The sequence below is a fragment of the Macaca nemestrina genome, chromosome 10 (assembly GCF_043159975.1).
Source record: "Macaca nemestrina isolate mMacNem1 chromosome 10, mMacNem.hap1, whole genome shotgun sequence".
In the NCBI taxonomy this organism is placed as follows: Eukaryota; Metazoa; Chordata; class Mammalia; order Primates; family Cercopithecidae; genus Macaca; species Macaca nemestrina.
This window is the reverse complement of record NC_092134.1, coordinates 131,846,191-131,870,692: the sequence shown is the minus strand read 5'-3', so window position 1 is coordinate 131,870,692 and position 24,502 is coordinate 131,846,191. Positions and strand designations below refer to the sequence as shown.

Sequence of the window (24,502 nt, the reverse complement as noted above, 5' to 3'; positions counted from 1 at the left end):
CAGGAGAATTGCTTGAACCTGGGAGGCAGAGGTTGCAGTGAGCTGAGATCACGCCATTGCACTCCAGCCTGCCGACAGAATGAGACTCCATCTCTAAATAAATTAATTAATTAACAAATAAATAAAAATAAAACTATCATATGATCCAGCAATCCTACTTCTGGGTATATACCAAAAGAAAATGAAATCACTATCTAGAACAGATATCTGCACTTCCATACTTATTGGACCATTATTCACAATAGTGAAAACATGGAAACAAGTATTGGCCAATAGACGAAAGATAAAGAAAATGTACTATGTATATACAATGGAGTATTATTCAGCCATAACAAAATGAAATCCTGTCATTTGCACAACATGGATGAATCCGGAGGGCATTATACTAAGTGAAATATAATAAGTCCTATAGAGAATTACAAGTACTGTACAATTCCACTTATATGTAGAACCTTAAGTCAATCCATAGAAACAGAGGGTAAAATGATGGTTGCCAGGGGATGGAGGGCAGTGGAGAAAATCAGGCAATGTTGGTCAAAGGGTACAAATTTTCAGTTCTAAGATGACGAAGTTCTAGAGATCTAATGTACTGCATGGTGACGATAGTTAATAATGATGCATTGTACACTTGAAATTTATTGGGGAGTAGATCTTTCTTTGTGTTTGTTGATACCAATGGCCAGAAGGGAGTAGATCTTAAACGTTCTCACTACACACAAGATTGTTAACTATTTAAGATAATGGGTGTGGATTAACTAACTTGATTATGGTAATCATTTTATAATATATGTATGACAAATCACCACAGTGTACACCTTAAATATATACCATTTTATTTGTCAATTATACATCAGTACAGTAGGGATGAAGAGAAAACCAGACAGGAGGAGAAACCACATCATATAATTTTATTGGTAAATAATTCTTTAGCAACCAGACAAAAATTAAGAGAGACTCATGTTCTCTCCATGTGTGCACAATAGGGGTCTTCAGTACAGGCTTTGGCACATGAATAAATGCTCACTTTATGAAAAAGTGAATCAATCAATGTACAGACAAATTCTCTCATAAGTAGAATAGTTGACAGACCACCTAAATTATATGGACCTCCCTTACACATAAATAAGAAGAGCTTATTATCTATCCCTACAATGACAGATGCCAATCCAACCACTTGTTAATGGAGAATGTTCAGTTCATAAGTGGATCTTCATCATCTCACAAACTGACCTTTGATGAACAATACAATGAACATCATTCCAGCCCCATCTTTTGGGTGTTTTACGGAAATTTAGCACAACACAGCGCTCATCGGGATCACTGGGCTCATGTGGATGCCAGAATCTGAAAGGGACAAAAAAGATGAGGGCATTTCTTCAGAGCTTTGAAAAGAGTTAGAGACAGGGGTGAGGAGCTAGGGATGAATTTCATGGAACATAGGGTCAGATATGCCCAAATCTATGTTTCAGCCACTCATCATGCAGCTTCTCCTCCATCTGCATTTCTGGCATTTCCTTTGAAAACTGTGCTTACATCACTCAATGTTCTCTCTCTTACTGCTTTGAATATCCTCACCACAGATTTTCCAGAGGTTCTCTTCTCTTTGTCCATCCTTATGTCCTGTTCCTATGGGTCTGTCAACCTATAGGGTGTCCTTGTACAATGAAAAGATTTCACCCTGGTCCCACTTATCAATAGAGTTTTTCCTTTTTTTAATGCACTGTTTTTAAAGTCTAGAGAACTAGTAAAATCTTTTGGATCTTCTACTTATCCCTGTTATTGGATAAGTAATTTAACTTCCCTGATTCTCAATTTTTCTATCTAAAAAATGAGGACTAGAGTAATATCACAATTTATTTCATACAGTGGATATGAAGATCAAAGGTGGTAATCCAGTAAAGTATATATTTTATGTAATTTATGTAATGTATGTAAAGTATGTAATTTATGTAATTAAAGAATTACATAAATATGAGATACAAGATTATCAGAATTTAGCATTTTTGCTTCATAAGAAGTATTAAATCTTCAACCTGACTGGGTGTGGTGGCACACACTTGTCATCCTAGCAACTCAGAAGACTTAGGTGGGAGGATCCCTTGAGCCTAGGAATTCAAAGTTGCAGTGAGCCATGATTGCACCACTGCACTCCAGCCTGGTTGACAGAGTAAGACCCTGTCTCAAAAAAGAGAAAAAGAATTATCAAATCTTAATAATTGGTTATGATCTTAATCAACATGGATTTTCACTATGTAGAGATAGGTAAATATACTGGTTAAAAGCACAGTAAGATCCACCCCATTTGAGAACTATTGTTAGCCAGGCACGGTGGCTCACGCCTGTAATCCCAGAACTTTGGGAGGCCGAGGAAGGTGGATCACGAGGTCAGGAGCTCAAGACCATCCTGGCTAACAAGGTGAAACCCCATCTCCACTAAAAATACAAAAATTAGCCGGGTGTGTTGGCGGGTGCCTGTAGTCCCAGCTACTTGGGAGGTTGAGGCAGGAGAATTGCGTCAACCTGGGAGGCGGAGCCTGCAGTGAGCCAAGATTGCTCCACTGCACTCCAGCCTGGGCAACAGAGCGAGATTCCATTTCAAAAAAAAAAGAAGAGAGAACTATTGTTGACACCACTGGGTGACCTTAGCTGAATTATCTATACTCTCCAAGTTTAATTTCCTCATATCTACAGGGGAAAAATAACAACGTGTGCCTCATAGGGTTCTTATGCAGATTAAATGAAATAACGAAATTATTTAACCTTGTGCCCAAGAGCTAAAAGAATAGTGAGATATTCTACTTTTATACCTGATAGCTAGAATACCCTAAGTTCTCTGCATGATCCAGGACCCAAGATGCTTTTATTTCATTCTATACTCACGTGGAACTTTCATTGTATGGTGTCCGATCTACCCATTGCCAATGTCGCTGACCTTCTGGATCTGAGAGCCCCACAAAATAAGCAGATTCTTCTTGCAGATTCTGGAAGATGAAATCCTGAATGGGGGAAAGAAGGAGTCACAGCCTTTACAGTATTTTTTACAGCTCGAACTGAATTCTTAATACCTTAGAGAAACGAGAAGAAAAGGAGAGGATCCAGCAACAGCCGCATTTTTTTTTTTTTTTTTGAGATGGAGTCTCACCTTCTATCCCAGGCTGGAGTGCAGTGGTGCAATCTTGGCCCACTGCACCTCTGCCTCCCAGGCTTAAGCAATTCTCATGCCCCAGCCTCCCCGGTAGCTGGGACTACAGGCGTGTGCCACCATGCCTGGCTAATTTTTGTATTTTTAGTAGAGGCAGGGTTTCACCATTTTGGCCAAGCTGGTCTTGAATTCCCAGCCTCAAGTGATCTGCCTGCCTTGACCTCCCAAAGTGCTGGGATTACAGGCATGAGCCACCATGCCCGGCCAGTATGGAAGCAATTTCTATGATCAGAATGAATTATCATCTTAGGTTTACTTCCCCTCTTTCCTTCACTAAGAGATTACATTCTTCAAAGTTGCACACGAGAAACTTTTGGCAGATTCAGTCATTTTCCTTTCATAACTTCAGGGATTATTTATTTTCACTCCTGAGTATTGATTGTGATTCATCATGAGTTAACTTTCTTTTCTCTTTTCAACCTAATACCACTTATCTGTTAAATAGTTAATCATGTATAAAACATTTACATATTGAAATAACAAATTGATATTTCAGACTGAAACATTTTCATCCTTCCATTCAACCCTCATATATTTTTAATGCCACAATTTCTTTCGGGGAGGTTAGTTTTACTGAAGCAGGAAGAAGGTATGGAATATAAAGGCTTAGGAGCCCTTTCTATTTATCTTATTTAAAGCCTTCTGCCACAGCACAAATATCCCAAAGTAGCAAAAACCTCCTTCGCAGCCAAGACAGATACACAAAGATCAGGCAGGGCTCACAGCCCCATTATCTATTAGAAAGTACCTGCTCTTCTCGAGTGTTTATCACCAGCAGGTGAGCCTCCATTCTAGCGCAGTCCTTCTCACTCTTTTGCCAAGATGCTGATTCAGTAGAAATAAAGTAGCAGTTGGAATTAAACGGCTTCCAATTCTTTGGGCAACAGCTCCAGGCTGTCTCTGTATTGGGAAGAGGTGCACATACTTGCAGTATAAATAATCACTTTTAAAAGTGTGTATATTATTAAAATTAAGAGCCAAAGGAGAACACATGGAAGCTGGAACTCCCATCCCCACTCAGATGTAACCAGGAGCCCCTGCCCCTCAGGCGTCAAGGAAGCCAAGTCTACCTCAGTCAGGCAGTGATGAGGCAGAGCCTCTTTTCTCTTGCTGAAGTGCTATCTGAAAAGGACAGCTCTTAATGAAACATGTTTAAATAAGATCCAGACTCTCAGAATATAATGCAAAAATGTCCGAAGTTCAATAGAAAATAACTCATTATGCTAAGAACCAGTAAGTTTTCAAATTTAATAAAAAATAATAATCAATAGATGCCTACAATCAAGACAACAAAAATGGGGCCGGGCATGGTGGCTCACACCTGTAATCCCAGCTCTTTGGAGGCTGAGGCAGGTGAATCGCTTGAGCCCAGAAGTTCAAGACCAGCCTGGGCAACACAGTGAGACCCTGTCTCAAAAAAAAAAAAAGACAACAAAAATGTTAGAATTATCTGACAATGATTTTAAAGCAGCCATGATAAAACAAAAATGCTTCAACAAGAAGATACAAACATGCTTGAAACAAATGAAAAACTAGAAAGTTTCAGCAAAGAAATAAAAGATATAAAGAAAAACCAAATGGAAATTTTATAATTGAAAAATATAATAACCAAAGTAAAAAGCTCAGTGGATGGACTCAATAGCAGAATGAAGGGGATAGAGAGATTAGTGAATTGGAAGACAAAACAATCTGTCAACTGAACAACAGAAACAAACTAGACAGAAAAGGCTGGACACAGTGGCTCATGCCTGTAATCCCAGCACTTTCAGAGGCCGAGGTGGGCGGATCACCTGTGGTCAGGAGTTCGAGACCAGCCTGGCCAACATGGCAAAACCCTGTCTCTAAAAAAAAAAACCCTGTACTAAAAATACCCAAAAAAAGGCTGGGTGTGGTGGCTTACACCTGTAATCCTAGAACTTTGGGAGGCCAAGGTGGACGGATCACCTGAGATAAGGAGTTTGAGACCAGCCTGGCCAACATGGTGAAACCCCATATCCACTAAAAATACAAAAATTAGCCAGGCATAGTGGCGCATACCTGTAATCCCAGCTCCTCAGGAGGCTGAGGCAAAAGAATCACTTGAACCCAGGAGGCAGAGGTTGCAGTGAGCCGAGATTGTACCACTGCACTCCAGCCTGGGCGACAGAGTGAGACTCCATCTCAAAATAAATAAATAAATAAATAAATAAATAAATAAAAATAAACAGAACCTTGTAAAGTGACCCCAAATGTGTACATATCAAACAAAGCTGCAAAATCTATAAAGCAAAACTGATACAATTGAAGGGAGGAATTGAAAAATATACAATTACAGGTGGATACATCAACACCTCTCTCTTAACAATTGATGGAATCACACAGAAAATCAGCAAGAACATAGAACTTAAAAACATCATCAACTACAAGGATCTAATCCACATTTATAGAACACTCCACCCAACAACCGAATACCCATTCTTTTCCAGTGCCCCTGGAACATATGCTAAAACAAACCATATCTTGGGACATTAAATAACCTCAACAAATTTAAAATTGCTGAAATCATATATCCAACCACAGTGAAAACAAACCAGAAATTAATAAAAGAAATAACACAGGAAAATCTCCATACACTTGAAACTAAACAACACACTTCTAAATAATCCATGAATCAAAGGAGATGTCTCAAGGGAAATTTTTAAAAATACATTGAACTGAATGAAAATGACATTACAGATTATCAAAATTCATAAGATACTCTTCTTCAATCAAAGGAACTAGGGCTCCTCAAAGAAATATCTGATTCTAGGATAGGGACATGAAATGTACAATGTGAGTCTCCAGCATTTTCAGTCCCAGAAAGTGAGGAAGTGCTAAACCAAAACAAAAGAAAAAACACATTCTGGTGATACGTTAAAGGGTCACAGGAGTCAAATGAAAGAGTTCCCAATGTCCAAAGCTGGAGCCACAAAATAAAGTAGTATTGGATTATAAACCAAAATTTAAAATAAATATCCATGAGTTGGACACAGGTGGGGAACAACACACACTGGGGCCTGTGGTGGAGGGAGCACGCTGGGAGAGGGAGAGCTTTAGGAAGAATAGCTAATGGATACTGGGCTTAATACCTGGGTGATGGGTTGATCCGTGTAGCAAACCACCATGGCACACATTTACCCATGAAACAAACCTGTATGTACTGCACATGTACCCCTGAACTTAAAAGTTGAAGAAATATATATATATATCCATGAGTACATGCAGATATAAATAAATGATTGGATAAATAAATGGAATAAAAGAGACAAATATCACCTGGACAAAATTTCAAATAAATTATATATGTACGTGTGATGGCTAATTTTATGTGTCAACTTATCTGGGCCACAGTACCCAGATATTTGGTCAAACATTCTGGATGTTTCTGTGAAAATGTTTTTGGATGAGATTTACATTTAAATTTGCTGGACCTAGAGTAAAGCAGATTGCCTTCAGTAATGTAAGTAGACTTCATCTAATCAGTTGAAGATCTGAATGGAACAAAAAGAGGACCTCCTCTGAGCAAGAGGAAACTCGGTGGACCACCTTTGCACTTCATCTGCAGCACTGGCTCTTCAAGGTTCTGCAGCAGATGGTCTTTGGACTCAAACTGCAACTCTTACTCCTGAGTCTCCAGCCTGCTGACCATGACTGATACCATACTCCACCTCATGAAAGGAGAGCATAACTCCCCAATCCTTAAGTGTGGACTGAACCTTCCAAAGAGTGTAGTATGGAAAGGGGCAGGGAGGGAAAGAGTAACTTTATAGTGGAGAAACTTGACAAACACTACCTTAGCCAAGTGACCATCAATAGCCAAGAATCCTTTTGATAATATATGCCCTTGATATGATGTAATGAAAATAGCATTTTACATCTGTGATCTTCCTCCCAAAAACCAATAATCGCAGTCTAATTATTAGAAAAACATCAGACAAATTCTGATAGATGGACATTCCACAATATAGCTGACCAGTATTGCTCAAAACTGTCAGGGTCATCAAATATGAGGAAAATCTGAGAAACTACCACAGCAAAGAGGTGCTGAGAGCAGGAGACATGAGACATGAGAACTCAATGTAATGTGGTGTTCTGGATGGGGATCCTATTGCAGAAAAGAAACATGAGGTGAACACTAAAGAAACCTGAAAATTGTGAATTTTAATTAATAATAATATACCAATATTAGTTAATTAGTTGTAAGAAATATACCATGTTCGTGTAAGATGTTAACAACAGGGGACAGCATGTGTGCAGAGCAGGGGTAAAATGAGATCTCTTTGCATTATCTGCTCAAGTTTTCTGTGAATATAAAACTGTTCTTAAAAATAACCTATTAGCCAGGCACGGTAGCTCACTCCTGTAATCCCAGCACTGGGAGGCTGAGGTGGGAGGATTGCTTGAAGCCAGGAATTCAAGGCCAGCCTGGGCAACATGGCAAGATCCTCTCTCTACAAAGATTCAAAAAATAAAAATAAAATAGCCAAGCATGGTAGTTGGCACCTTTGATCGCAGCTACTGGGAGGCTGAGGTGGAGGATTACTTGGAACCCAGGAGATCAAGGCTACTGTGAGCTGTGGTCACACTACTGCATTCCAGCCTGGAAAACAGAGTGAGATCCTGTCTCAAAAATAATAATAATAATAATAATCCATTAATTTAAAGAATTTAAATAGCCGGGCGCGGTGGCTCAAGCCTGTAATCCCAGCACTTTGGGAGGCCCAGACGGGCGGATCACGAGGTCAGGAGATCGAGACCATCCTGGCTAACACAGTGAAACCCCGTCTCTACTAACAAGTACAAAAAAACTAGCCGGGCGAGGTGGCGGCGCCTGTAGTCCCAGCTACTCGGGAGGCTGAGGCAGGAGAATGGCGTAAACCCGGGAGGCGGAGCTTGCAGTGAGCTGAGATCCGGCCACTGCACTCCAGCCTGGGTGACAGAGCGAGACTCCGTCTCAAAAAAAAAAAAAGAATTTAAATAATTCACATCCATAAAAAAATCATCATCACATTTTCATCACATGGTTCTAACTGATACGTGAGAAAAAAAGCAAATGTGTATAGAAAGTTCAGAAAGAAGCAAAGGTTGAAGACGTCTAAAAGCAATGTAACCTTTTTCACAATTAAGCTTCTATTTTTTACCATAGACAAACTAAAGATATATGAGTACATAAAAAGAATTTTAGGACCAGGCACCGTGGCTCACGCCTATAATCCCAGCCCTTCAGGAGACTGAGACAGACAGATTAGCTTAGGAGTTCAAGATCAGCCTGGGCAACAGGGTGAAACCCCATCTCTACAAAAAATACAAAAACTAGCTGAGTGTAGTGGCATGTGCTTGTAGTCTCAGCTACTCAGGAAGCTGAAATGGGAGGATCACTTGAGCCCAGGAGGTTGAGGCTGTAGTGAGCTGTGTTTGCACTACTGCACTCCAGCCTTGGCAACAAAGTGAGACCCTGTCTCAAAAAAACAACAACAAAAGAATGTTATGTCCTATATATTTGCTTTCTGTTTTTTGGTTTTGGGTGTTTTTGTTTGTTTGTTTGTTTTTGTTTTTGAGATGGAATCTTGCTCCCTTGCCAGGCGGAGTGCAGTGGTGCGACCTCGGCTTACCGCAACCTCTGCCTCCCGGGTTCAAGCGATTATCCTGCCTCAGCCTCCCGAGTAGCTGGGATAACAGGTGCACGCCACCACACCCAGCTAATTTTTGTGCTTTTAGTAGAGACGGGGTTTCACCATGTTGGCTAGGATGGTCTCGATCTGTTGACCTCGTGATCCACCCACCTCAGCCTCCCAAAGTGCTGGGATTACAGGCGTGAGCCACCACGCCTGGCATGTCCTATATGTTTGTATATTTGTAGCTTAAATTATTGTGAGACTCAACTTCTCAGTATGATCTACCTGGGAATCTTACTGGAAATACTGATTTGGGATCCCTACATAGTATAGTCAGCAACTGAATTCTAGGCACATTAACTTTTACCTTCCGTGGTCATATTTTTTTTCACACACTCCAATGTTGTATGAACCAGGTCTTTCGTAGTCATTTTTTCAAGAAGCTGAGAATATTTTTGAAAGAAAACTGGAAAAGAGAATAAAGACCATTTATTTTCCTGGTAGCATTATGACTTTGCTCTTTATCGTTACTTTCTTGCATTCTTTATTGAAACAAAACTTACAAGTGCCGTATTACTTGAGTAGAGGGAAAAGATTTCCCATTTTGAAACTATAGATATCTCTAGGAATAGCTAAAAGATCAGTAGTTGGAAGGGGACACAACAGTTCCATCATAATGGATCTAAAGTCCCCCCACATTCTCCTTCAATACTTAATATAAGATACACGCAAAGGCAAACTCCTGGGGGTGGAGGGACGGAGGGCAATAAACACTTATATTTAGGGATGTGCACACCCTGGGACTCTGGAGCGGAGGGGAGAGGGGCAAATTAATTCTGAGGAGTTCTGGGTTACCTTGGACAATGGAGAATTTTAAAAAGAACCCCACATGAATCAAGAGCGCATGATTTTCTTCCTCTTCTCTCCATTACTCTCTCCATCCCAACTGGCTCTTACTCCTCAGCACACCAACGCTCCCATGTTTCTCCCAGTTTAAAACTAACCCACCTCTCCCTCTAGAAACTGAACTTTTGGGCGGGCACGGTGGCTCACGCCTGTTATCCCAGCACTTTGGAAGGTCAAAGAGGGTCAGGAGTTCGAGACTAGCCTGGCCAAGATGGTGAAACCTCGTCTCTACTAAAAATACAAAAATTAGCTGGGCGCAGTGGCAGGTGCCTATAATCCCAGCAACTTGGGAGGCTGAAGCAGGAGAATTGCTTGAACCTGGGAGGCGGATGTTGCGGTGAGCCGAGATCGCGCCGCCGCACTCCAGCCTGGACGACGGAACAAGACTCCATCTCAAAAAAAAAAAAAAAAAAAAAAAAGAAACTAAACTTTTTCTCTTTCCTCCCTACCTTTCATTTGCTCCTTGACCCATCATATTCTGGGTTTTACTTCACTATTTCACTAAAACCATCCCTAAAATGGATCCTCAGTAATATCCTAGGGTTACTTAGTCCTTTTCCTATTTGACTTCCTTAAAGGCTTGACCCCAGTTATCTTTCCCCTTAGCTCTTGGGACACTACTCTCTGTTGTTTTTGTCTTACCTTTCTTGCTGCTGCTTCTTTCACTCTTCTGTAGGCCCCTTTTCCTCCATCCATCTCATTCAAAATGTAACATATCCCAGAGTTCCATCCTTATCCCTCTTTCTTATACTAAGTTATCTCCCTGAGTGATATTATATATTCTCATGGCATCACCTGCTACCTCTATGTGAAGGACTTCCAAAGCTCAGACCTCTCCCCCTAAATCCAGACAAATGGACCAGCAGACATGTCCATTTGAGGTTCTCACAGTCATGTAAAACTCAACATGCCCAAAACTTAAGTCACCATCTTCCAACCCAAACCTGCTACTGATCCTATATTGTCTACCTCTTTGAAAAACTTAATGATTTCTGAGTTTACAAAGTCAGAATATTGGAGCCACACTTTACTTCTCTAGGTCCCTTATTTCCCAGAACTGAATATTCATCAAACCTCTACCTCCTTTATCATTCAAAACTACTTCATCTTCTCTTTTTGCGCTAACACTAGCCATAGACCAGTCTGACAATATTTCTCAATTGAATTAGCGAATTATCCTTCTAACCTCTCTTTCCCTCCAAATTTGTCCTCATATATCCATTTTCCACACCTCTGTCAACATGCTATTTCTTTTTTTTTTTTGCTTTTAAAAACATTTTATTTTGTTATTATGTTATTATTTGTTGATGTTTTAGCTATTGCATATTTATGTGTTTTCATTTCTTTCAATCGATTTTCTTTGAATCTTTATACATCATTACTACTTTTGTTGTAATTTATTCCACTTTGGGCACTTCTTCATAAGTCCAATCCGATTATATCAATTCCCTGCTTAAAATTCGTCGATTTTAAAAATTGCAAAAATGGCCACAACTTTCAACATTCCCTGGATCTACACTGTTTTGCAATGTGATTTTGCAGTTTCTTCATTTAAGAGACGTGGTCTATTTCTCCACTGCCTGGATCTGCGCTGCTTGTCAGACTTCTTTTGGCCAAGGTGAGTTCTGTGCTAGTTCCAAGGTGAGACTTCAAAAGGCATTGCTTACTTCAGCTTTCAGCCTTAAAAGCCTGCCAGTTGCCATGTGAACAAACCCAGGCTAGCCTGATGAATGATAAGAGAAATGTGGCCAAATCTCTCCTGCCATTCCAGCTAACATCCTCTTCCTCAGAAGCTAAGTTGCCTGTGGCCAGTACCCTACCACATATACATAAGTGAGTTCAGCCAGGACTCAGGGAATCTCCCAGCTGATGCCAGTCTCAATTGCCAAGCCACAGATGTATGAGCTAAATAAATAGTTGCTGTTTTAATCCACTACGTTTTAGATTGGCTTATTAACCAGCAAAGGATAATTGATAAAATAACCTTTAGGAGGGAAAAAAATCCAAACTCTTTATCATGATATACAGCGCTCTTCATAGTCTGAGTCCTGTTTATTTCTGTCACCTACAACTTCATTTCTTAGTTCTTTACTTAGCGCCATATGTTCCAGTCATGCATACTTATGTTTCCCCAAATTCCACACTCTCTCATCTCTAGTTCATTCTTGGTATACACAGCTCTAGATGTCACCTCCTCCAGGAAGCCTACCTCAGCCTCTTGCACTTATTATACTTCTTAACTGCACAACACTTACCATACAATGTTATAACCGCTGGTTCATTTTACCATTCTCTAAATTTCTTGAGACCAGGTGCTGTGGCTCTGTCTTGACTCTCTGTCTGGCACAGTGCCTGACATACAGTAGATGGACAATACTTACAAAATGACCAAAGAAATTAATAGAGAATCTACCTAAATGTACACTAGTTTTGATGCCTTTTAAAAATTTGGGGCGAGGCGTGGTGACTCATGCCTGTAATCCCAGCACGTTAGGAGGCTGAGACGGGCAAATTGCTTGAGCCCAGGAGTTCAGGACTAGGCCAGGAAACATGAGAAAACCCTGTCTCTACTAAAAATACAAAAAAAAATTAGCTGAACATGGTGACGCACACCTATAATCCCAGCTACTTGGGAGGCTGGGGTAGGAGAATCGCTTGAACCTGGGAGGTGGAGGTTGCAGTGAGCCAACACTGCACCACTGCACCCCAGTCTGGCTAACAGAGCAGGGGGGAAGAACCCAACAAATGCTGAAAGCCAAAGATATGCAGCAATCCACCTAATTTGCTAAATTGGCTTTTAGATCCCACACAGTCTTGAGTAGGACAGGAATAATCAGAGTAAAAGTCAGTAGAGAACTCCTCCTGAAATATGTCTTCCCATCTCCTTGTTGTCTACCTGCTCATCCCAAAAGATAAGTGTCTGTGCATTCAAATAATACTGGCCTGATAAATGCTACCAAGGAAATATAGATTTGTCCTCACTTACGTAGTGTCTAGTATAGAGATGATGCCCCATAGATTTCACTCTGTAATACAAATACATACACCCACATTTATGCTTCAGTTTCTCTAAATGAGAATGGATTCCATTATTTTTACAAGACAGTAACTAGGCCGGGCGCGGTGGCTCAAGCCTGTAATCCCAGCACTTTGGGAGGCCGAGGCGGGCGGATCACAAGGTCGGGAGATCGAGACCACAGTGAAACCCCGTCTCTACTAAAAATACAAAAAACTAGCCGGGCGAGGTGGCGGCGCCTGTAGTCCCAGCTACTCAGGAGGCTGAGGCAGGAGAATGGCGGGAACCCGGGAGGCGGAGCTTGCAGTGAGCCGAGATCGCGCCACTGCACTCCAGCCTGGGCAACAGCGTGAGACTCCGTCTCAAAAAAAAAAAAAAAAAAAGACAGTAACTAAATCCAAATAAAGAGTAAAATTCACAGTGGATTCCCATGAATTATGTCTCCCCAGAGAAAATTTCACTTCGGATTTCTGGATAAACTCATTTTCAAAAGTCAATTTTTAAAAGATACCCTCTCTTCATGTACAGCAGATATTGCTTATTGGTTCGGTTGGCATACTTACTGAAAAAAGCAATAAAGAATGAGATTGCCAATAGCAGGAGAAGTATCATCAATGAGGCACAAAGCAGCTTGGAAAACCCGGTATTACTTTTGTGAGGGGCAGTCCTTTTCTTGGAAGCTGAAGAAGAAGCCAAATTAGTTTTATCAGTAATAAGTTCTGTCTTTACTTCCTCTTCTTCCTCCTCCTCCTTCCCTTTTCTTGGATGACACACAGTAACTAACGGTATGACATTTGAAATCACATGAGAACAGGAATAGAAAGGCTATAATATTCACTTTCGAAACTTTAGAAAATATATAAAAATACAAATTCCTACCATTGAGGATAACTGTTATGCCATATAAGTTATAATGCACCATAATATTTTGATATAATCTTTCTAGCAATTTTATGAATGTATATATACATATATGCAAATTTTCCCACATGATTGATATACCATAAATACTGATATCTGACCTATTCTTTTCCTTACACTGTATCATGAACATTTTTCATACCCTTATATTTTCTTCTTTAACGCTCCTTATTATGGTTGCATAGTATTTCATCATATATTTAAATAATAGATTGTTTCCAACTTTAAATAATGCTATAGCAAATAAATTTTTATAATCATCCATGGTTACCATCTCATGGTTAGAAATTGCTTTCTTAAAGTTATGATATTTTGTAAAATGATGGGGGGAAAATCTTCAGTATTATATAATATGATTACATTTTCAGTAAAATACATATGCACATGATATGTATTTGTATGTGGAAGGATATTCACTAAATTGCAAATTATGATTGTCTCTAGATGATAAGAGTAATTATAATTCAAATATCTGTGTACCTCTGGCTAATTTATTCTACAATGAACATTAAAACTTGTGTAATAAAGAAATTATACAAAGTTTTTAAGGGGAAAAAATTTCCCTAAGTGCTCTCCACACCTTCACAGAGATATTTTAGAAAGCATAACTATAGTCCTGACCCCTTCCCCCATAGTTTCTTGTACTCTATATACATTCTTTTCTCTCCTTTGCTCTATACTTGGGATATCACACATGACACCCAAATTACCTTGCATCTACTCCCAAACGTAACAGAGTCTGTCTCAGAGATGCAACATGCAATAAGTTCTCTGATTTCAGAAGAAGTTTCCTGGAGATTTAAGAGACTTTCTTTGTAGACTTTCTAGTCTTTCATTTGCAATGGCCTTTTGTTACATTTCCATCCATTACCAACAAATATTCCCTCACCACTGTCCACCCAAACTCCTTCCCTCTAACTGATCAAAAAACAAATCTCACAAATTCATCAGGACCCCCTGCATCTGGGTTGATGGTTTCAGAAGCTGTATTCAACCTCTTAACCCCAGCCCCACTCAGCCTTAGAAAACACAGGGGCATCAGAGCACTTGCCTTAGCTCAGAACTGGCATTGATTTCTCTCACCTCTATTTCAGTAAGCAGAGTGGAGGCTGAAGAGCGTGACACAAAATCTTTTGTTCTCCACACTACAAATGTACACCCCGTAATGTGTATCTGCAGGCTACTCAGTCTTCTGGGACTCTTGTGTTTCCCAGACATACTCAATCAGAGAACCAGCAACTCCCAACACCTAGGCCTTATTCATAAACCCTCTCCTCATCCTTCCTCTCATCATTCACTCTGACCCCCAGAAAATGATCTTTACCTGCAGAAGAGGCTGAGTCGACGCCTGAGAACTTGGATTCATTTTGGAACCTCACTTCAGCATAAGTGATTTCTGAAGTCATAATGGGAAGAGACCTTCTGCTTTCTTCAAAAAATTTCTTAAAACTAAAAAATTTTCTTAAAACTAAAAAATTTCTTAAAACTAAAAAAATTTCTTCAAATCTTTCTTAAAACATCTTATAAATGAGAACCAAACATGGTGGTAGATTACCTCCTTCCTTTCACTCACCTAGAGGAGAGCAGAGGCACCAGATAGGCACATATCTTCAAGAAGGGTCTTTTGAGAACTAAGGATCACAATAAAAACCAAAAACCTCAGTTCACAGAGGCCCTTTCCTCAGGACCAGTATAGTGAGAATCACAGCCTTGAAACAAATGCAAGCAAATGTAATAAAAGTGGGAAACCAAAGGGTTGTGGAAACAGGAAGGAAAACAAAAGAGGAACCAAGCAATTAGAGAAGTCTTTCTTGAAAACTGTGTTCTTCACCAGTAAAAAATACAATTTGTGTGCTTCCACATGCAAATGTAATTACTTTTGACCAAATAACCTGAACAAAGACTTAGGTTGCATTCATCTTATCATTTTTGACTGATAGGCAACTTGTTAGTACCACATTCTAAGAATATAGACACAAAACTCACGTATCAGCCTCCCTACCTTCAAGAATCAGCTTCCTCTAGCATGGTGGGGAAGGCAAAGTTTAAACCCCATGCCTTCTGAAGCTGCTTCTCCATGCTCTCGGTGTTTCCTTGTTGGTAACTACTCTATCAAGAGTCTGCATTCATCTTGCTAGAATCTCCAGAGAGCAGCTCCCTTTATTGCATGCTGGAGGAGAGGGAAGGCCAGCCTTTATTCCACACTTTCCTAGCCTTTTAATCCTCACACCACCTCCAATATATATGACTATTTTTTATTTTATTTTATTTTATTTTATTTTTTATTTATTTATTTTTTTTTTGAGACGGAGTCTCGCTCTGTCGCCCGGGCTGGAGTGCAGTGGCCGGATCTCAGCTCACTGCAAGCTCCGCCTCCCGGGTTCCCGCCATTCTCCTGCCTCAGCCTCCCGAGTAGCTGGGACTACAGGCGCCTGCCACCTCGCCCGGCTAGTTTTTTGTATTTTTTAGTAGAGAAGGGGTTTCACCGGGTTAGCCAGGATGGTCTCGATCTCCTGACCTCGTGATCCGCCCGTCTCAGCCTCCCAAAGTGCTGGGATTACAGGCTTGAACCACCACGCCCGGCGACTATTTTTTAACAGTTAGGATAATTAAATAGAAACACAGTATAGAAGGGGATAAACTTAAAGTACGAAATATAACTTTTTCCAAAGGCCTAGAAGAAAACACTCCAAATATTAAATCCTTCCTGTGGGATCTCTCCATAGACATGCTCCCAGCTCACACCTGGATTCTCTGCCCTCAACTCTCCTCAAATGACCCTCCTTTTAATCTCCCCGAGCTGATTCCTTCTCCTGCATAGCATGTATGCACACACACACCCCTATATTTCTATATTATTTCTATATCTAAATATATTGAACACCAATATTCTATAATCTAAATATATTGAACATCGTGAGTTCACAGGAATTCCTCTAATTCCAATCTAACACCACAGGATTCATTCTAGTTTTCTCCCTTCCCACATTCCTAACTCCTTTCTGTGACAGTAAGAAACCTGCTTTCATTGTCTTTCACTTACTCCTTATTTGATCAATCTCCTGGATGTCTTCAATCTCCCACCTGCTAAGATGTGCCTCTCTTCCTAGTTGGGCTCTAACTCCTCAGTCCAAGCCACCATCCCCTGCGCTGATGCCCTCCCTCCTCACCCTGAGGGTGCCGGCAAAGGGCCAGCCCAATCCCCACCCCCACGAACATCCCCCCACAAACATCCTCCTCACCCTGCCGAGGTTCTGACTCCCTGTGCTAGGCCACTCCTCTGCAGGAAAGCCCTCCTCACTCTGCTTGCGCTCTGATTCCTGATGCTGGTCCCCTAGTCACCACTTAGACCCCCTTAGGTTCTAATGCTCCACACAAGGTCACCCCATGGGTGGGAACCCTCCTCACCCTGGAGGGGTTTGACCTCCTTATTGGGTTATCCTACCACATGGACCACTTCCTTATCCTGCTAGGTTTCTGAAACCCACACCAAGTCTACCCTCTGCATAGAAGCTTTCTTCATCCTGCTTGGGCTCTGACACTCCATGCAGGTCCTCCATCCCCCAGCAACAATGTCCACCTTACCCTACTTAGGATCTGAGTTCCCTCACTGGGCTACCCCACCACATAGACACCCTCCTTATCATGCTTGGTCTCTGAAACTCACACCAGGTCTACCCTCTGCAAGGATGCTCTCTCTCCTCATCCTGCTTAAGTGCTGAGTCCCAACCCCAAAGGGGCCAACACTAGGCATGGGTGTCCTCCTCACCTCTCCCACATGCTGACATACATACCAGGCTGGCCCCAGAGTACTCTGCTTGCGACTCTGACTCCCTACAGAAGGTGACCTCATACATGGATGCCCTCCTCACCCTGTTTGCACTCCAAGTCACTACACCTGACTCTCCCACCACCTCTCAGGCTCTGACCTCTCACATCAGGCTACCCCTCCTATGGACATCCTCGTCGATCTTATCCTCTGACACCCTGCACTGGGCCATTGTCAGGAGTGGACATCTCCTTGCTCTGGCTCTCCATGTCAGAACGCTTTCCCACCCCCACGGGGTGTTCTTCTCACTCTGCTTGGGCTCCAGCACCACTGTCAGGCCAATACCCTGCAGAGTCACCCTTTTCACCCTGCTAAAGCTCTCACCCTGTGCCAGCCAGGCCACTCCTGCTCTCCCAGCCACCTTAACACAGACACCTCTCTTGCTACTGCTTTGTTTAGAATCGAATTATTTAGTAAGAAAAGGGAAAGGGGAATGGCAAAGCATAAGGGAAGGATAAGAGAAATTTAAGTTCTCCACAATTAATTATTGGACCTAACCAGCATGTGCACGTAGACAGGTATACATGCACACATACTCCCTGAAATAATGATCATTGATTCTCAGAGGCTTTACAGTCTAAGCTCATAATTAGAAAGCAAACCATATTCCTAAAATTATAGCTCTCTCCCTGGAATAAGTCACGTTATAACTGGATTACACTGTATCACCAACAACCCCAAAATCCAAGTGGCTTACAACACAAACATGTATTTCTCACTCACATTGCACATGTGCTTAGGGTCACCGTGGAGCTGACTGCAACTCTGCTTGGCTCCTTTCCAAGTGTTTTCTCATTCTGGAAGCTGAGATCACAGAATAACTCCTCGTAAGCTGAACCATGTAGTAGCATCCTTTATTCAGATAAGGTGTACATTATATTTGCTCTGATTCTGTTGGCCAATGCGAGTTATCTGTAAGCGAGACAGGGAAATATACTTTGTCTACAGAAAGACATGTCAAGGGTATCAAAGTTTAATCCTTTCACAAAGGAGAACATAAACATTTGGAAACAATAATAGAATCTACCCCCCATCCCTTTAAATTATTTATCCAAGAGATCTCTTGGGCAGTGATCTCCAAAATAGGGTGCAAGTACTTTAGGCAGTATAAAAGAGGATCTGCTAAGGCACAGAGATAAAACACTAAACATCTATTTATATTGACTTAAAGTTTTAAGGAAGATAAGCTTTACTAGTATTGATTGCATGTCATGTGTGGTATGGCACCTATTATGAGGGAAGACTGGAAGTTCCACAACTCTGAGAGGTTGACCGTGTGCCTTCACTTGTTCGTTTACTCTCTGAATATTGTATCCTGCTGCAGTTAACCTGGGTAGTAAAGAATTTGCCTCGATTTTATCCCCACTTCCTGGGAGGTAGCCTTTAAATCCTTGGAATTCTCTAAGTAATAGGATTGTCTTTGTTATTCATGGTGGGCCCGATGAGGTCTCTCATGATGGGCTCCAAGATAGTTTATGCTAAGAAGGTGATTCAGGATGGGGCTGGCCATGCTGGAAAGACCAGCCATGTGATTGGAGCACTGGGGCCTTGAGCCGTGTTATATCAGCCCAGGTGGGGAAGGGAAGCTAGAGACTGAGTTCAACTTGTGACCAATGGTTCAATCAATCATGCCTACATAATGGACCCCAATAAAAACTCTGGACATTGAAGCTCCCCTGATTGGAATACTCTGTATATTATCACACATTAAAGTTCTAAGAAAGTGATATATCTATGGGGTCAATGGAAATTTCCATTTAGGACTCTCTCAGGCCTTACCCCATGCATCTCTCCCTCTGGCTGGTTCTGATTTGTATCTTTTTGCTATAATAAAACTGCAGTCATAAGCATGACACTATCCTGAGTTCAGTGAGTCATTCTAATAAATCATAAAACCTGAAGTGATCACGGGTATCCCCAAATTTGTAGTCAGTTGATCAGGAGTGAGGACACCCCTGGAAACCCCTGAACTTGTGGCTAGTATCTGAAGTAATGGCAGTCTTATGAAGGCCATGCCCTCAACCTGTGAAATTTGGCCTAAGTCCAGGCAGTTGATATCAGAAGTCAATTTAATAGCTCAGTATTGTTAGTTTTATGAAAACAAAATATTTGTTAGACTATTTATATTGATATGATGGCAAGTGACCATTTTGTTCACTGTGAAAGTAATCTCAGTATTTGGAAGTAAGGATGGAGTAAATAGGGCACTTTTATTTTTACTTTAAAGTTTTTTTACTGTTTGATATTTTATAAGCATGTATTTCTTTCATAATAAAAAGACACAGGCTAGGCATGGTAGTTCACGCCTGTAATCCCAGCACTTTGGGAGGCCGAGGTGGGTGGATCACCTAAGGTCAGGAGTTCGAGACCAGTCTGACCAACATGGTGAAACCCCATCACTACTAAAAATACAAAATTAACCAGGTGTGGTGGTGCATGCCTGTAATCTCAGCTACTAGGGAGGCTGAGGCAGGAGAATCACTTGAACCTAGGAGGCAGAGGTTGCAGTGAGCCGAGATCGCACCGTTGCACTCCAGCCTGGGCAACAGGAGTGAAGCTCTGTCTCAGAAAACAAAAGTAAACAAACAAAAAAATCTATCTTATTTTCACCAAAGATGAGACTAAGACCATTTCTGCAGCAAGACTAGTTAATTCAGCTGGTATAGTATTTTGTTCAGAGGAACTGCTTAAGAAAACAGATCTTTTGTGTCTGGATTCTTTCATTTAGCGTAGTGTTTTTGAGGTTCATCCATGTTATAGTTCAAATCAGTTTCTCAGTCCATTAGTGTTGTAGCAGCAAGACTAGTTAATTCAGCTGGTATAGTATTTTGTTCAGAGGAACTGCCTAAGAAAACAGATCTTTTGTGTCTGGATTCTTTCATTTAGCGTAGTGTTTTTGAGGTTCATCCGTGTTATAGCTCAAATCAGTTTCTCAGTCCATTAGTGTTGTAACAACAAAATACCTGAGACTGGGTAATTTATAAGGAAGAGAAATTTATTTTCTCAGTTCTGGAGGCTGGGAAGCCCAAGATCAAGGTACCAGCATGTTCAGTTACCTGGTGATGATTGTATCTTCTAAGGGGAGGAACTCCATGTCTTCACATGGCAGAAGGCAGATGGGCAAGAGATAGACCAGCAATGCATGATACCTGTTTTATAGGTGCCTTAATTCCATCCGCAAAGCCCTCATGGCCTAACCACCTCTAAAAGGGCCCATCTCTTAATATCATCACACTGGCAATACCTGAGTTTTGGAGGATGATGTGGTTTGGATCTGTGTCCCCACCAAATCTCACATCAAATTGTAATCCTCGGTGTTGGAGGTGGGCCTGGTAGGAGGTGACTGAATCATGGGAGTAGATTTCCCCCTTGGTAGTATCCTCGCCATAGTGAGTTCTCATGAGATCTGGTTGCTTAAAACTGTGCGGCACCTCACCCCTCTCTCTCTTCCTCCTGCTCTGGTCGTGTGAAGTGTCTTGCTCCCACTTTGCCTTCCACCGTGATTGGAAGCTTCCTGAGGCCTCCTCAGTAAGCAGAAGCTGCTATGCTTCCTGTATAGCCTGCAGAACTATAAGCCAATGAAACCTCTTTTCTTTATGAATTACCTAGTCTCAGGTTTTCTTTATAGCAGTGCAAGAATAGACTAACACAGAGGGGGACACATTTCAACCACAGCAATCAGTAATTCATTCTTTTTTATGGACAAATAATATTCCACTGTATGTTGAATCTCACCCTGACAATGTAAATTATTAGCTTATCTTCACAGGTAGAAGACAAGAATAAGACTAGACATCATCCCTCTGTCTACTCCCAGATGAATGCATAAATGACTTTTCCTTTACTCCTACTTTTCACATGTGAAATGTAGATTCACTGAGTGCTAATCAGAGCCTCACAAGAAAGTAACCACCTGCCTCCTTGTCTACTCTGCCTTGTCCCTTACCTCCTTCCCCTCCTGCTTGCTCTTTTCCCTTAACATACTGAAGTCCTCAAAATCCTCTTCGGAAAAAGCACCGATCGCAGATGCTTCTGTGATTTGTGTTTCATTCCTGGGCACATCCTCAACCTTGGCAAAATAAACATGTAAATCAGTTGAGACCTGCCTCAGTCACTTTTTTGTTTACACAAGGAATGGTTGTCATTCTTTTTGGCATCTAACTCTCCTTATGTTTGAAGAATATTCCCACTTTATGAAACAGAGCCCTTCATATTCTACAACAGCTGCAAATCCAGGTATTTGCTTTCAGAAACTGTACCATAAATACTTGAAAGCTACAGACCTTCAGGGAAATAGAAGAAATTTGAGATTTATTATCCAATCTGGCTGAAGCTGAGAAAAGAGGAAGTACTACTAGTATTAACAGATGGGACTTGGTAGTCCTTGTCATGCAATGACAAAATAGGCAAATTGAAACACATTATCACCTCAAACAAAGTTCCCATTGGAGACAAGCCTTTAAGAGCCCAAGCAGGCCAGGAGCATTGGCTCACACCTGTAATCCCAGCACCTTGGGAGGCCAAGGCAGGTGGATCGCCTGAGGTCAGGAGTTCGAGACCAGCATGGCCAACATGGTGAAACCCCATCTCTACTAAAAATACAAAAATTAGCCAGGTGTGCTGGTGAGCACCTGTAATCCCAGCTACTTGGGAGGCTGAAGCAGGAGAATCACTTGAACCCAGGAGACAGAAGTTGCAGTGAGCCAAGATAGTGCCACTGCACTCCAGCCTGCATGACACAGCAAGACTCCACTTCAAAAAAAAAAAAAAAAAAAAAAAGAGCCCAAGCAACCCCAAGGCAAAGAATTTAAGAACTGTAGAGTAGAATAGTTGCTTCTTATGGCACTGGATAACCCAAAGGAAGAGAGTAACAAATTCAATAGATCCTAAATTCTTGGCCCAAGGTAAAAACTGAAAACTAGAATTTCTATAACTATATTAAAAGAATTCTTTATTGCTTGTAGCTGCAGGCTGAAGAGGCCAAAAACCAAAGTTTTCGTTGGACTCTATGGTTAAATATTGCAAATCCAGTTGAATTCAAGCTTTGCTATGTCTCTTAAGTGAAAACGAGAGGCTTGATTGTGATAAAATGTGATCTCAAGAACTGATAAAGAAATATATGGAGGATACTCATATATTGCCCAAAGCATCACAAACATTCCAAGTCCACGAAGTTTCCTGTCCCCACAAAAGCAGCAGGTATAGTGAGAGCCTGAAGTCACCCTCTGGTTATCTCCCAAATTCCTGTTGTCCAGAATCCCCACACTATCTCCCTGACCTGTGAAGCAAGGTCCATTATGAGGGAAAACCAAATTGAAGTTCTGAACTTCCCCTTCCTAGTGAAATAAAATCAAAAGCAGTAAAGCATCTATAATGAAATCACAAAGATTAGTACAACTAGCAAAGGATTCAAAACTGAAGCATAAGCAATTCCTGTTATATTCTTGATTTAAGTCATTCATCTTGCCCATACAGATGGGTCATAAAGAATGGTAGTAGATGACCATTCATTTAATCAGGGGGTGACTCCAATTGTAGCTGCTTTCCAAATGCAAGGTCTAGAGCAAGTCAATACAGCATTTTGCGCTTAATATAAACCTAGTAATGGCCAGGTACAGTGACTCACGCCTGAAATCCTCACAATTTGGGAAGCCGAGACAGAAGGATCACTTGAGTCCAGATCTTTGAGACCAGCCTGGGCAACATAGTAAGACCCCACCTCTACAAAAATGAAAAACAAAAATTAGGCCGGGTGCGGTGGCTCACACCTGTAATCCTAGCACTCTGGGAGGCCGAGGCAGATGGATCATTTGAGTTCAGGAGTTCAAGACCAGCCTGGCCAACACAGTGAAATCCTATCTCTACTAAAAATACAAAAATTAGCCAGGCAGTAGTGGCACGTGCCTGTAATCCCAGCTACTCAGGAGGCTGAGGCAGGAGAATCGCTTGAGCCTGGGAGGCAGAGGTTGCAGTGAGCCAAGATCACACCACTGCACTCCAGTCTGGGTGACAGAGTGAGATCCTGTCTCAAAAAGTATATATATATATTAAAAATTAGCCAGGCGTGGTGGTACACACCTATAGTCCCAGCTCCTTAGGAGGCTGAGGTGGGAGGATCACTTGAGCCCAGGAGGTGGAGGCTGTGGTGAGTTGTGATCGTGTCACTGCACTCCAGCCTGGACAACAGAGCAAGACTGTCTAGAAAAAATTAAATATATATCTATATGACATATATGTATACTATCTGGTGGATATTATTTCTTCCAGTTAATAAATAAGCTAAAAATCGTAATCAAATTGCTTTTCTCCTGGCAGAAACAACATACCTTCATCATCTTCAGGCCTATATAACTCTTCAGATCTATATAACTCTTTCAATCTGGCCTACCATTTATCCTGCAGAAAACTTAAACATCTCACCATTTTACAGGATATCCTGCTGGTTCACTCCATTGATGATATCCTACAGATGCTACAAGGAAAGTAGGACAATATGGTACCCTAAATGCCTTGGTAAGCCTCATGCCATTGAAGTCTTGGTCTATCAGGCAGTGGTTCTCAGTGTGGTCCTAAACCAACAGTATCACCTGGGAACTTGTTAGAAATGCATATTCTTAGGTTCCACCTTAGATGTACTGAATCCATAATTTTGAAGATGGGGCCCAAAAATTGGTGTTTTAACCAGTCCTTCAGTTGACTCTGATTGATGTCTGGAGCACTTAAATATCCCCTCCAAAATATCAAATAATTTGCCATTTTAAAAGGCAGGATTCATAGGCCTCTCTGAATTTTTAAGGCAATATATTTCACATTTGAGTGTTCAAACATATTTGCTAGAAAACTAAAAACCCTCCAGGATTTGGTGACATACTGAAAAGGCTGTTCAGGTGGTCCAGGCCACAGGTAGAGAGTCTGCACTTAGCCCTAACAAATTAGTGGTGCTTGAACCCTCTTCGGCAAATCCATGTAGATTGGAGCCTAAAGCAAACCAACCT

At 41.3% G+C, this 24,502-nt stretch overlaps 1 protein-coding gene and 1 long non-coding RNA gene across 3 annotated transcripts; both read right to left on the bottom strand.

Annotated features, from left to right (window-relative positions):
- Positions 1 to 810: 810 nt before the first annotated feature.
- Positions 811 to 15,114, bottom strand: LOC105499868 (C-type lectin domain family 4 member A). Its single transcript, XM_011772689.3, has 6 exons — positions 15,003 to 15,114; positions 13,321 to 13,437; positions 9,203 to 9,301; positions 3,951 to 4,102; positions 2,881 to 2,996; positions 811 to 1,344 (listed from the first exon to the last, which is right to left on the bottom strand). The coding sequence occupies exons 1-6, from the start codon at positions 15,082 to 15,084 to the stop codon at positions 1,197 to 1,199; spliced, it is 714 nt and encodes a 237-aa protein (XP_011770991.2). The 5' UTR covers positions 15,085 to 15,114; the 3' UTR covers positions 811 to 1,196.
- Positions 15,115 to 15,163: 49 nt separating this feature from the next.
- On the bottom strand, positions 15,164 to 22,263 carry LOC139356877 (uncharacterized). Of its 2 annotated transcripts, XR_011609359.1 has the most exons (4): positions 21,454 to 22,263; positions 18,231 to 18,419; positions 15,681 to 15,848; positions 15,164 to 15,251 (listed from the first exon to the last, which is right to left on the bottom strand). It is a non-coding gene; the product is annotated as an uncharacterized lncRNA (long non-coding RNA). The 2 variants fall into 2 exon arrangements; XR_011609358.1 differs by lacking the exon at positions 15,681 to 15,848 and having other exon boundaries at positions 15,167 to 15,251; positions 21,454 to 22,252.
- Positions 22,264 to 24,502: the final 2,239 nt, after the last annotated feature.

Bases quoted from the DNA above. Each gene is read 5' to 3' on its own strand.
- LOC105499868 (XM_011772689.3), bottom strand. From the start codon at position 15,084: ATGACTTCAGAAATCACTTATGCTGAAGTGAGGTTCCAAAATGAATCC. The intron at 9,302-13,320 runs GTAAGTATGCCA...TCTCTTTTCCAG, and splicing joins ATTCTTTATTGCTTTTTTCA to TTTTCTTTCAAAAATATTCT. The intron at 1,345-2,880 runs GTGAGTATAGAA...TGTCCCTTTCAG, and splicing joins CCATACAATGAAAGTTCCAC to ATTCTGGCATCCACATGAGC.